The sequence below is a fragment of the Bombina bombina genome, chromosome 2, assembly GCF_027579735.1.
Source record: "Bombina bombina isolate aBomBom1 chromosome 2, aBomBom1.pri, whole genome shotgun sequence".
NCBI lineage: Eukaryota > Metazoa > Chordata > Amphibia > Anura > Bombinatoridae > Bombina > Bombina bombina.
In genome coordinates this window covers 17751769-17766551 of record NC_069500.1, presented here as the reverse complement: position 1 = coordinate 17766551, position 14783 = coordinate 17751769, and the positions used below count along the sequence as shown (strand labels likewise).

At 33.5% G+C, this 14783-nt stretch overlaps 1 protein-coding gene across 3 annotated transcripts in view; it reads left to right on the top strand.

The window, feature by feature from the left end:
• LOC128648369 (complement component receptor 1-like protein) overlaps nt 1-12274 on the top strand; it is a 142596-nt gene extending 130322 nt beyond the window's left edge. For all 3 annotated transcript variants that reach the window (XM_053700972.1, XM_053700971.1, XM_053700973.1), the window contains one exon: nt 12099-12274. In XM_053700972.1, coding sequence (XP_053556947.1) covers nt 12099-12169 — 71 coding nt within the window. In that variant the 3' untranslated portion in view covers nt 12170-12274. The remainder of the gene's footprint in view (nt 1-12098) is intronic.
• The last annotated feature ends 2509 nt before the right edge of the window (nt 12275-14783 follow it).

Sequence of the window (14783 nt, the reverse complement as noted above, 5' to 3'; positions counted from 1 at the left end):
TAACTGACTCCCCCAGTTTTGCTTTTAAACATTACTGTGTTTCTGCTGGTGAGTGCCAAGTTTTCTCTGTGTTGTGTTGATAATCTTTGTAATGCTTCCTTATGGACCTGTAACCCAGGCAGGGGGTTAACTGCCTGTGTTGTTGGGAACTGTGCAGCTGTCTGTTGTTTTAACTGAACCGGTGTGTAACGCTCAGAAATGCTAATATTTTTGTGCTCCACTTATAATGTAGGCAATAACATTTTATACTACTCTTTGATCTTTTGAAGGTTTTATAATATCCATGAAAGTTGGCAATAAAAAGTTGTTTGATTATATAAAAGCTCTGGTTGTGCAGGTGAACTTCACTTATTATTGACTGCTCTGAGCTAAATGCAGGTAACGGGTGTCAGTGGGTTTAGAAAGCTATTTTAGAGAAGTTATTAATATATTCTATTTATTTACTTACATATAACATTACAAACACATCAAATCCATATACCTCACCTCCTTTCCCTCCTCTCCTTTCCCTCATCCTCACATATATAATATTTTTGAATTCTTTTAATTTTCTTATATTTTTTAGATATATAGCTATAGATATACAGTAAATATATAGATTTAAAAAAAACACTTCTTTTAAGTGAAGATATAAAAATCTAATTAGTTCTAAAATTATGCTGGAAATTACAAGGTGTTTGACTGGGAAAAGCTCAAAATTGTGTATATGTATATATATATATAAAAATTCACTTTCATAGTGGACACTTTGCATTTTACAGGCTTAAATTTTACACATTATAGTAAGTGTGTTTTTATATGCGTATTTGGCTGTTTAAAATAAACTTCACTTGATTCGCTGTTGCGCTCTGTTTTATGTTTCCCTTTTCTATTTGTCCATGCACCACTGAGAGGAAAGCTCAGTGTAATTTGGGGCAGCACACGAATGAAGACCTAATCGGGAGAAGACTAACTGAGTCCACATTGCTGGAGTGTTTGCTGAATATTGTTGCAATTGTTTTTGAGGTACTTTGCTATTTATGCAACGTCAGTCCCGCACTCATAAAAATGACGTTTTTTCATGGAATTCCCATAGCGCTGGTATTACGAGTTTTGCGGTGACGCTAAAAAGCTTGCATTACACCCTAAAACGACAAGATCCATACCACCATCTGAGAGCAGTAGTTATGAGTTTTACGCACAAAACTGTTACATAAAACTCATAACTAAAGTGTTACAAAGTACACTAACACCCATAAACAACCTATTAACCCTTAAACCAAGGCCCTCCTGTATCCCAAATACTATAATAACCCCTAATCTGCTGCTCTTGACATAGCAGCCACTAATAAAATTTATTAACCCCTATTCCGCCGCTCCCCGACATCGTCGCCGCTATAATAAAGTTATTAACCCCTAAACTGCCGCCCTCCCGCATCGCAAACACTATTTAAATATTATTTACCCCTAATCGGCCAGTACGCCCACATTGCCCCCACTTTACTAAAGTTATTAACCCCTACACCGCCACTACTATAATAAGAAGTAACCTAATCACAAAACAAGGGGGGGCGCTAAGCGCTATAAAATCATAAATATCTATAAAGTGGACCTAAAAAATAGATACACAATTCAAACATATAGATATGATCCTAGTTGGTATGTATATAAATATGTACTATCTTTATAGAGAAAAAATCGAAAAAAATAATAAAATACACATGAAAATACACATGAAAAAAAAATAGATATAAGAGAAAAATACAAATAAAATTAAATGAGGAAAAAAGGAAATGTCCTTTTAGTGGTGCGGGCTATTTTCCAGTAGTGACTGCCTCCTCCTCACTGGATGGTCCAGGTGGAACTATAGAAAATCAAGAGAGACAGAGGGGCGCCTCATGTGTAGTATCGTCAAGTGGAAACACAGATAAAAATGACAATATAGACAAATGAGTACTCACATACTCCAAAAGCCCACCTATGTGCTGGTAGGGACAGGCTGCAGATTTGTAAAGGTGTGACAGCTCACCCGTTCAGTCACGCTCTCAATCCTGTGGTGCTGGGAATGGAGTGGAGACACCGAAAAAAGCACTGCATGTGCAGACGATTAAGAGTAAAAACAACAGTATAAGCTTAGTTGTTTGGATGGGTACTCACATATTCCAGAAGCACACCTATGTGCTGGTAGGAACTGGCTGCAGATTTAGACAGGTGTGGCAGCTCACCCAAATGGGCAGTCTTTGTAGCAGGTACTGTTGTGGAACAGCAGGTACAGTGATCCAAAATAAACTACACCAAGTGTTAAAAATGACACTTGTATATAGTTATAGGCAGTAGGTAGGTAGAGAAATCCACTCCAGAGTAAAAAATACAGGAATTTATTAAAAACACAGGTTAAAAAACAACACACAAGTTTGTTAAAGAAAGTGGATTAAGGGGTTAACAATGTTGCCCCAATCTTTGCAACGCGTTTCTCGGTTCACAGACCGTTTCATCAGGCATAGTCTGTTGGTGAGTGCAGGTGTGCTTCTGGAGTATGTGAGTACCCATCCAAACAACTAAGCTTATACTGTTGTTTTTAATCTTAATGGTCTGCACATGCAGTGCTTTTTTCTGTGTCTCCACTCCATTCCCAGCACCACAGGATTGAGAGCGTGACTGAACGGGTGAGCTTTCACACCTTTACAAATCTGCAGCCTGTCCCTACTAGCACATAAGTGTGCTTTTGGAGTATGTGAGTACTCATTTGGCTATATTGTCATTTTTATCTATGTTTCCACTTGACGATACTACACAAAAGCCCCCCACAACGAAATATACTAAATTTAACTATTAACCCCTAAACCGAACGTCCCCACATCACAATAAATTAATTTAAACTAGTAACCCCTAAACCTAATGCCCCCCTAACTTAAACTAAAATTAAACTAACACCAATTAAAGAAAACCAAAATACACATTTAAAAAATCCTAACACTACTATAAAAATTACAAAGTATCTAATTACAAAAAATAAAAAAAAGAAATGATCAAAAATAAAAAATAATTACACCTAATCTAATAGCCCTATAAAAATAAAAAAGCCCACCCAAAATACAAAAATCCTAGTCTACAATAAACTACCAATAGCCCTTAAAAGGGCCTTTTGCTGGGCATTGCCCTAAGTTAAACAGTTCTTTTACCTGTAAAAAAAAAATACAAATACCACCTCAACAGTAAAACCCACCACCCAACCAACCCCCCAAAATAAAAAAAACCTAACTCTAACAAAAACCTAAGCTACCCATTGCCCTGAAAAGGGCATTTGTATTGGCATTGCCCTTAAAAAGGCATTTAGCTCTTTTGCATTGCCCTGAAAAGGGTATTTAGCTCTTTTAAGAAAAGCCCAAACCCTAAACTAAAAAATCCCACCCAAAAAAGTTTAAAAAATCCTAACACTAACCCCAAAGATCCACTTACAGTTGCTGAAGTCCTGCTTGAAGGATCTTCATCCCAGCGGCTCCATCTACATTCAGGCGGCTCCATCTACATCCAGGCGGCATCTTCTATCTTCATCCCGGCTGTGCTGAGCGGGTCCATCCTGAAGACATCCGGTGTGGAGCATCTTCTTCATACGGTTGCCGCCGTATACTGAATCTTGAATGCAAAATATGAGATTCAAAATAGCATCCCTTGCATTCCTATTGGCTGATTTGATTTTGGAAATTCAAATCAGCCAATAGGATGAGAGCTACTGAAATCCTATTGGCTATTCAAATAAACCAATATGATTTGAACAGCCAATATAATTTCAGAAGCTCTCATGGCAGCGGCCATATGAAAAGTATGATCTTGTCAGTGTGCCAGGAATCAGACTGAGACGATAAATGCAAAAATAATCGCACCTTTATTAAGAGCAAAAAATAATAATAATAATAAGTCCACAAGTCAAATAACAAGCCAGGAATAAAAACCAGCGCCAGAGCCGAGTCAGGAGCCAAAGCGAATAGTCAGACGAGCCGAGTCAGGAGCCAAAGCGAGTAGTGAGATGAGCCGGAATCAGGAACAAGGAGAACAGCAGAGTCAGGAACAAGCCATGGATCAGGAACCAGGAGGAGGGAACCAGGAGGGACGTCAGACAGCCAGGTAATACACAGGAGCTCTCACAAACAGGTCGGAGAGAATGCAAAGGAAAAGCATACTGAAGAGAGGCCCTTTAAATAATAAGGGATGCCATCACAATTCTGAGACAGCATCCTGTCTCACACGGATGATGTACACCAGTCTGGCCATAAAAGGAAGTGCAGGAAATGAGCAGCATCACATAGTATGCACCAAAGTCAGCAAGAGAGGTGAGTAAAATGGCTGCCAGCAGCACATGTTAAACAAAGCAGAACCCTGACAGCTCTGCGCCGGATGTCTTCAGGATGGACCCGCTCCGCGCCGCTAGGATGAAGATAGAAGATGCTGCCAGGATGAAGATAGAAGATGCCGCCTGGATGAAGATTGAGCCGCTGGGAAAAGATCCTTCAAGCTGGACTTCAGTAACTGTGAGTACCTAAAATAAATTTCAGGTAAAAGAGCTGTTTAACTTACGGCAATGCCTTACAAAAGGCCCTTTTAAGGGCTATTGCTAGTTTATTATAGATATGTTTTTTTATTTTGGGGTGTTTTTTTTTAAATAGGTATTAGAATTGGAATAATTGCTATTATTTTGGATAATTCGTTTGTTATTTTGTGATTTTTTTTAATTTTTTTTTCGTTTTTGGGGTGGGTTTTTCTTTTTAGAATAGACATTTTTTTATTTTTAATGGGCAGCAAAAGCGCTGAATGCTCTTTTAAGGGCAATACTCATACAAATACCCTTTTCAGGGCAATGGGTAGATTAGGTTTTACTTTATTTTTATTTTGTGGGTTTGGGGGTTTGCATACTGTTAGGGAGTGTTTGATTTTCTTTTTTAGCAAAAGAGCTGTTAACTTTAGGGCAATGCACTACAAAAGGCCTTTTTAAGGGCCCTTGGTAGTTTATTATAGATTAGGCTTTTTTATTTTGGAGTGTTTTTTTTTTTTAAAGGGTATTAGAATAGGAATACATTTTATTGTTTTGGATATTTTCGTTTGTTATTTTTTGTAATGGTGAGTTTTTAATTTTTTAATTTTTTTTAATTTTAGTGTTTTTTATTTTTTGTAATGTTAGGTTTTAGTGTAAGGCAGCTTAGGTTTCATTTCACAGGTAAGTTTGTATTTATTTTAACTAGGTAGCTAGTAAATAGTTACCAAGTTAAAATAAATACAAACTTACCTGCAAAATAAAAAAAAAAAACTATCACCTAGATTGCGAGTTTTTGCGGTAACAGGGGTGCGGTGCTAATGAGCAGTTTTCCCTCACCGCTCACCTACAGACAACGCTGGTATTACGCGTTTTTACAAAACCGGCGTTAGCTCCAGAATAGTGAGCGGAGAGCAAAATTTTGCTCCACATCTCACCTCAATACCAGTAGCGGTGAGCTGGCAAAACATGCTCGTGAAAGATTTCCCCATAGGAATCAATGGGGGAGAGCCGGCTGAAAAAAAACCTAATACCTGCAAAAAAGCAGCGTAAAGCTCCTGACGCAGCCCCATTGATTCCTATGAGGAAAATACATTTATGTCTACACCTAACACCCTAACATGAACCCCAAGTCTAAACACCCCTAATCTAACACTTATTAACTTATTAACCAATAATCCGCCGCCCCCAACATCGCTGACAACCCTAATTAACCCCTAATCTGCCGCTCCGGACACCGCCGCCACCTACATTATACTTATTAACCCCTAATCTGCTGCCCCCAACATCGCCGACACCTACATTATATTTATTAACCCCTAATCTGCTGCCCTCAATGTCGCTGCCACCTACCTACACTTATTAACCCCTAATCTGCTGCCCCCAACGTCGCTGCCACTATATTAAAGTTCTTAACCCCTAAACCTAAGTCTAACCCTAACACCCCCTAACTTAAATATAATTTAAATAAATCTAAATAAAATAAATACAATTAACTAAAATATTCCTATTTAAAACTAAATACTTACCTATAAATAGACCCTAAGATAGTTACAATATAACTAATAGTTACATTGTAGCTAGCTTAGGATTTATTTTTATTTTACAGGCAACTTTGTATTTATTTTAACTAGGTAGAATAGTTATTAAATAAGTATTAACTATTTAATAGCTACCTAATAAAATAAAAAAGCCCCCCAAAATATAAAAAAACCCTACCCTATACTAAATTACAAATAGCCCTTAAAAGGGCCTTTTTCGGGGCATTGCCCCAAAGTAATCAGCTCTTTTACCTGTAAAAAAAATTACAATACCCCCCAACATTAAAACCCACCACCCACACACCCAACCCTACTCTAAAACCCACCCAATACCCCCTTAATAAAACCTAACACTAACCCCTTGAAGATCACCCTACCTTGAGATGTACATACAAGTTTGTAAAAGCAATGATTTATTGTGTGAATGCACATTTATGAATGAAATATTAAGTGAGTCATGTTAAGTGACAATCTATTAGTAAGAGTAGTTATTCCCTTTAAGAAACAATGATGCAAAGCAAAGGGGTGGAGCTTTATTCGTTAAAAGACGAACTCACAGATTGATTGACAGCCCTGATGAAGCCCTTTTTTGCAAAGGATTCTGGGTGAAACGTACGTTGGCTGTTTGCTCTCTTTTGAACTACTTACTCGTATGCAGTCTTCAGAAAGGAACAATTCACTGAGTTGAAAGGAACGGGTAAAGTGCTGTGAAAAAGCGAGCGGTTTGTGACATCAGGTCTGGCATGGCCACGCTGTAAGCATTTGAAAGACGGAGGTACAAGGCAAGATATCCAAGTCTTGAAGAAATTTGCAGGTAACCGAGGTAAATCCGAGGTCTAGCAAAGGAGGGACTGGAGGCTCCAGGTAATATTGCACCATTGTTTTTGAACTGTTGCGGTGGATTTCTTTTGGAAGCCAATTTGCGAAAGGTAATGGTCCCCCTTTATATATATAACATGTACCGCATGACACAGGACACCCTATAATGAGGAATTGGATATGCATGTGCTAATACATCGCTCACTAACCTGCTTGCTTGTTACTGCACTAACACCCTCTTGATAAAACACAATAGATTTGGAGACCTGCCCTGACTGAACTTTTACATACAGCTATCAACTGACTACACTACATAAGTGCTTCTTGATGCTTTTTAGCATGGTACCATGAAATAACAAACTTTCAATCCTTTTTGCATATTTTTTTGTGGTTAAAGTAACAGCGCTATCTACTCCTAGTCTTTTTTTTGGCCATATAGGAGAATTCCTTTTTAGACTAGGTATTATGTTTCAGTGCTGTATACATAGTGAGTCTTAGCAAGTATGTTGTATGACTGTAGCGAGTGAGTTTTGGATATTGTGTATATATATGTATATCTTTTTACTATGCCTGTGTTTGCCTAGTTTGTTTCAGTTCTGGAATTGAACTGTGTTAAAATTAAAATGTGCTTTATAATAATCTAAAGAGTGCTGTATTCCCTGTCTTTTTGAAGGCTTTCTAACAGTTTGAAGTCTTTTTTCTTTTTCTCATAGTAATAATTAAATATACTTAGTCAAGGGTTTGCACCATAACAGGCTATAATACCTGTAAAAATTATAAGCATTGTATGTGAGGAATACTGATATATTTATACAAAATCATATTAACACTGTCTAATAAATATACATTACACAGTACAATTACACACATAATAACACTATCTAATAAATATACATTACACAGTACAGTTACACTCATATTAACACTGTCTAATAAATATACATTACACAGTACAGTTACACTCATATTAACACTGTCTAATAAATATACATTACAAAGTACAGTTACACTCATATTAACACTATCTAATAAATACATTACATAGTACAGTTACACTCATATTAACACTGTCTAATAAATATACATTAGACAGTACAGTTACACTCATATTAACACTGTCTAATAAATATACATTACACAGTACAGTTACACTCATATTAACACTATCTAATAAATATACATTACACAGTACACTTACACTCATATTAACACTATCTAATAAATATACATTACACAGTACAGTTGCACTCATATTAACACTATCTAATAAATATATTACATAGTACAGTTACACTCATATTAACACTGTCTAATAAATATACATTACACAGTACAGTTACACTCATATTAACACTGTCTAATAAATAGTACAGTTACACTCATATTAACACTATCTAAAAAATACATTACATAGTAAAGTTACACTCATATTAACACTGTCTAATGAATATACATTGCACAGTACAGTTACACTCATATTAACACTGTCTAATAAATATACATTACACAGTACAGTTACACTCATATTAACACTATCTAATAAATATACATTACACAGTACAGTTACACTTATAACACTGTCTAATTAATATACATTACACAGTACAGTTACACTCATAGTAACACCATGATCTAATAAATATACATTACATAGTACAGTTACACACATAATAACACTATCTAATAAATACATTACATAGTACAGTTACACACATAATAACACTATCTAATAAATACATTACATAGTACAGTTACACACATAATAACACTATCTAAGAAATACATTACATAGTACAGTTACACTTAATAACACTATCTAATAAATATACATTACATAGTACAGTTACACTTAATAACAGTATCTAATAAATATACATTACATAGTACAGTTATACACATAATAACACTACCTAATAAATATACATTACACAGTACAGTTATACACATAATAACACTATCTAATAAATATACATTACACAGTACAGTTATACACATAATAACACTATCTAATAAATATACATTACACAGTACAGTTACACTCATATTAACACTGTCTAATAAATATACATTACACAGTACAGTTACACTCATATTAACACTATCTAATAAATACATTACATAGTACAGTTACACTCATATTAACACTATCTAATAAATACATTACATAGTACAGTTACACACATAATAACACTATCTAATAAATACATTACATAGTACAGTTACACTCATATTAACACTATCTAATAAATACATTACATAGTACAGTTACGCACATAATAACACTATCTAATAAATACATTACATAGTACAGTTACACTCATATTAACACTGTCTAATAAACATACATTACACAGTACAGTTACACACATAATAACACTATCTAATAAATATACATTACACAGTACAGTTACACTCATATTAACACTATCTAATAAATACATTACATAGTACAGTTACACTCATATTAACACTATCTAATAAATATACATTACACACTACAGTTACACTCATATTAACACTATCTAATAAATACATTACATAGTACAGTTACACTCATATTAACACTATCTAATAAATACATTACATAGTACAGTTACACACATAATAACACTATCTAATAAATATACATTACACAGTACAGTTACACTCATATTAACACTATTTAATAAATACATTACATAGTACAGTTACACTCATATTAACACTATCTAATAAATACATTACATAGTACAGTTACACACATAATAACACTATCTAATAAATACATTACATAGTACAGTTACACTTATATTAACACTATCTAATAAATATACATTACATAGTACAGTTACACACATAATAACACTGTCTAATAAATATACATTACATAGTACAGTTACACACATAATAACACTATCTAATAATTACATAGTACAGTTACACACATAATAACACTATCTAATAAATACATTACACAGTACAGTTACACTCATATTAACACTATCTAATAAATACATTACATAGTACAGTTACACTCATATTAACACTATCTAATAAATACATTACATAGTACAGTTACACACATAATAACACTATCTAATAAATACATTACATAGTACAGTTACACACATAATAACACTGTCTAATAAATATACATTACATAGTACAGTTACACACATAATAACACTATCTAATAAATACATTACATAGTACAGTTACACACATAATAACACTGTCTAATAAATATACATTACATAGTACAGTTACACACATAATAACACTATCTAATAAATATACATTACATAGTACAGTTACACACATAATAACACTATCTAATAAATATACATTACATAGTACAGTTACACACATAATAACACTATCTAATAAATATACATTACATAGTACAGTTACACACATAATAACACTATCTAATAAATATACATTACATAGTACAGTTACACACATAATAACACTATCTAATAAATACATTACATAGTACAGTTACACACATAATAACACTATCTAATAAATACATTACATAGTACAGTTATACACATAATAACACTATCTAATAAATATACATTACATAGTACAGTTACACACATAATAACACTGTCTAATAAATATACATTACATAGTACAGTTACACACATAATAACACTATCTAATAAATATACATTACATAGTACAGTTACACACATAATAACACTATCTAATAAATATACATTACATAGTACAGTTACACACATAATAACACTATCTAATAAATACATTACATAGTACAGTTACACACATAATAACACTATCTAATAAATACATTACATAGTACAGTTACACACATAATAACACTATCTAATAAATATACATTACATAGTACAGTTACACACATAATAACACTATCTAATAAATATACATTACATAGTACAGTTACACACATAATAACACTATCTAATAAATATACATTACATAGTACAGTTACACACATAATAACACTATCTAATAAATACATTACATAGTACAGTTACACACATAATAACACTGTCTAATAAATACATTACATAGTACAGTTACACTCATATTAACACTGTCTAATAAATATACATTACACAGTACAGTTACACACATAATAACACTATCTAATAAATACATTACATAGTACAGTTACACACATAATAACACTATCTAATAAATACATTACATAGTACAGTTACACACATAATAACACTATCTAATAAATATACATTACATAGTACAGTTACACACATAATAACACTATCTAATAAATATACATTACATAGTACAGTTACACACATAATAACACTATCTAATAAATATACATTACATAGTACAGTTACACACATAATAACACTATCTAATAAATACATTACATAGTACAGTTACACACATAATAACACTGTCTAATAAATACATTACATAGTACAGTTACACACATAATAACACTATCTAATAAATACATTACATAGTACAGTTACACACATAATAACACTATCTAATAAATACATTACATAGTACAGTTACACTCATATTAACACTGTGTAATAAAAATTAATCACAAATATACTGCCCACAAAATTTATACAGATATGAGATCTCAGATGTTCGAAGAAAAAAATGTCAGGCAAAGGGCTTTAGCATAGCAATACATACATATAATGTCTAAAGATGGATATATTGTCTTGTCATATTGCAATGTATATTTTGGTATTACCTTTTTAGCATTATTCCAGTAATTATATAATTTCTACACATGATTTACCTACACTATGGCAAATATTTGTATAATCATTAATTAGAGCTATGGCCGGTTGTGACTATATTAATAACTATACTTGTGAAATGTGACTATCTAATATCCTATGATATGACTTTAACTTGTGCAAGCGGTGCACAGCTTGGCTCAATGCTAAACCAGCAGTTATACATTTTGAAATATTAACTGTTTTCTACATTGTTTCCTTTCGCTTTCTGCCTTGATAAAAGGTGCATAACACTTTGTGCATATACTTATAATTTAACTCTTTCACCCCTATATATTTTTTTCTTACAATATATATTATGAACAATTATTTAGATAAGGAATCTAAGAGTTGTATATGCCTAATAGCTTTTAGTCTAGATACGTTTATACGTTTATTGCTCATGCACCTATACAGTCACTGTTAAGTGACATAAAGCTTATGTATAAGGAGCTATATTGTAGCATATTTTATGTTTTTTTTTCTTTCGATTAGGTGAAAGTAATACAAATCCCCTGGAAAAGGAACCAAATCATCTGGATAACGAGGAGACGGAGAACCTCTGAATTTATACAATGTTGTCACACACATCCCTATATCCTGCTCAATGTGTTACTTGTTATAGCCGGAATAACGTGCAACTCACTATTAAACAATATTTTAGTGTCACATTTCTATGTTTCGAATGGTTATTCAGCAGAATCACATAACAATCAAAATATCCCAACAGGTTATATCTGAACGTTTAGTCTCATTGACTTAGTAGAAAGTAAAATAATAATAAACGCTACATTCTTCTATTTTAAAGGTTATTAACTTAGATTCAGTTACACTTCAAGCCTTTATATATAAACATGTGAAACAGCAAAATAGATCATACAAATATTAACATTCACATATTTGGGAATATGTATTAAAGGACGGTACGTTTATTACTCAAGGTCTTCCTTGTTCAATGCTGCCCCTGCTCTCGTGCGCTTGGTCACTGTTTATCTTCAGTGGTGGTGAAGAGGGTAAGAAGCAGCAGGTTCGCTTGTGCACGACTTCCCAGCAATGGATCATAAGCAACATCAGCTGCTTTGTACACTGAGCCCATTATATTCTACAGACTTACAGTAACGGTTAAGTTTAAATGAAACAGTAAATGTAGACTAACAGTACACAGGTACTTGAACAACCAAATGAATGTATGTATAAATAAAGCCGATAAAAAAATATCATTTTTGGAAACAATTAAGCATAGCCTCTGTCAAAGGATTAGATTACAAGGAACTCAATAAGAATTAATGCTGGACCATGCTAACATTAGCGTGACTTGATATTACAAGTCCATGGTAAATCACAAATATCAAAATAAGGGTTTGCACTACTGACAACAACGCTCTAGCGCAACCTAAACTTTCAATGGAAATCGCAAACATCCAAAATTGTGCTCATATTACAATTGAAAGTTATAGGTACACTCGAGCGATAGCTGAAACTACGCTAGGATATTGAGCTCGACTTTAGACCTGAAGTAAAGTGTAAAGGAAAAAAATACAAAATAAATTAAAACATATTATGGCAAAGTTTTTGACTAGAAAGGGCTCTGTCTATATGTGAGTTTATATTAGTAAATATGTATGTGCATATATATATATATATATATATATATATATGTGCCATGTATATAGTTGTTAATACAGTGAGTCAACAGAGGCCAGTAGTTAAGAAAACAATGAGACTAATTTGGTAGCTGAACTCTCTCTAATACTTCAATCAATTCCTACAAAAAAACAACAACTCAATACTAGAAAGTAATTGTAAATGTATCAATTTGAATATCAGAGAAAGACATTAAGTTCAGTCTTGCTATGCAGATGAATGCAGCTTCCATACGTTACTTAACAGACCACTAAATGCAGTAGAATTGCATAATTAACAAGCGCATAATACAAAGACAATGCAATAACAGCCACTCTTAATTTCAAATAAGCAGTAGATTTTTTTCTGGCAAATTTATTTTTCTCCCACTTTCAGCCCCCTGTATCCTGTAATGGACATAGGCCAATCAGAGACTAGTATACATATACCCTGTGAGCTTGTGCACATGCTCACTAGAAGCTTGTTCCCCAGAAAGAGTGCATATAAAAGGACTGTGCAAAATGTTATAATGGAAGTAAATTGTAAAGTGTCTTAAAACCGCTGCTCTATCTGAATCATAAAAGTTTAATTTCAATTGAGTGTCCCTTTAATGCAGTTCTCAAGATAACAGAGGTAACGAGGGTAAAGGTAAAATTAGTCAGACAGTCTGGGTCAAGGCCTCACAGGGAAAAGCAGCACAAAATCATTTAACAAATATCCACAAAAAAGCCAAAGTCATATACCAAGTCAGTCCAAACAATGGGTAATAAAGAAGCATTTTAAGGGGAAGTAGTGTGTCCAAGTAGTAATTGCCAGAGTAAAAGGTCCAGTAACTTATTATACTAACAACCACATGCTACAAACACAGAGCTAATGTAGACTACTACTAATTAATCTTCTAGGCCTCCTTAAAGGTCCAGTAACTTAATATACAAGCAACCACATGCTACAAACACAGAGCTAATGTAGACTACTACTAATTAATCTTCTAGGCCTCCTTAAAGGTCCAGTAACTTAATATACAAGCAACCACATGCTACAAACACAGACCTAATATAGACGACTACTAATTAATCTTCTAAACCTCCTTACAGGTCCAGTAACTTAATATACAAACAACCACATGCCACAAACACAGAGCTAATGTAGACTACTACTAATTAATCTTCTAGGCCTCCTTACAGGTCCAGTAAATTAATATACAAGCAACCACATGCTACAAACACAGAGCTAAAATAGACTACTACTAATTAATCCTCTAGGCCTCCTTACAGGTCCAGTAACTTAATATACAAGCAACCACATCCTACAAACACAGAGCTAATGTAGACTACTACTAATTAATCTTCTAGGCCTCCTTAAAGGTCCAGTAACTTAATATACAAGCAACCACATCCTACAAACACAGAGCTAATGTAGACTACTACTAATTAATCTTTTAGGCCTCCTTACAGGTCCAGTAAATTAATATACAACAACCACATGCTACAAACACAGAGCTAATGTAGACTACTACTAATTAATCTTCTAGGCCTCCTTAAAGGTCCAGTAACTTAA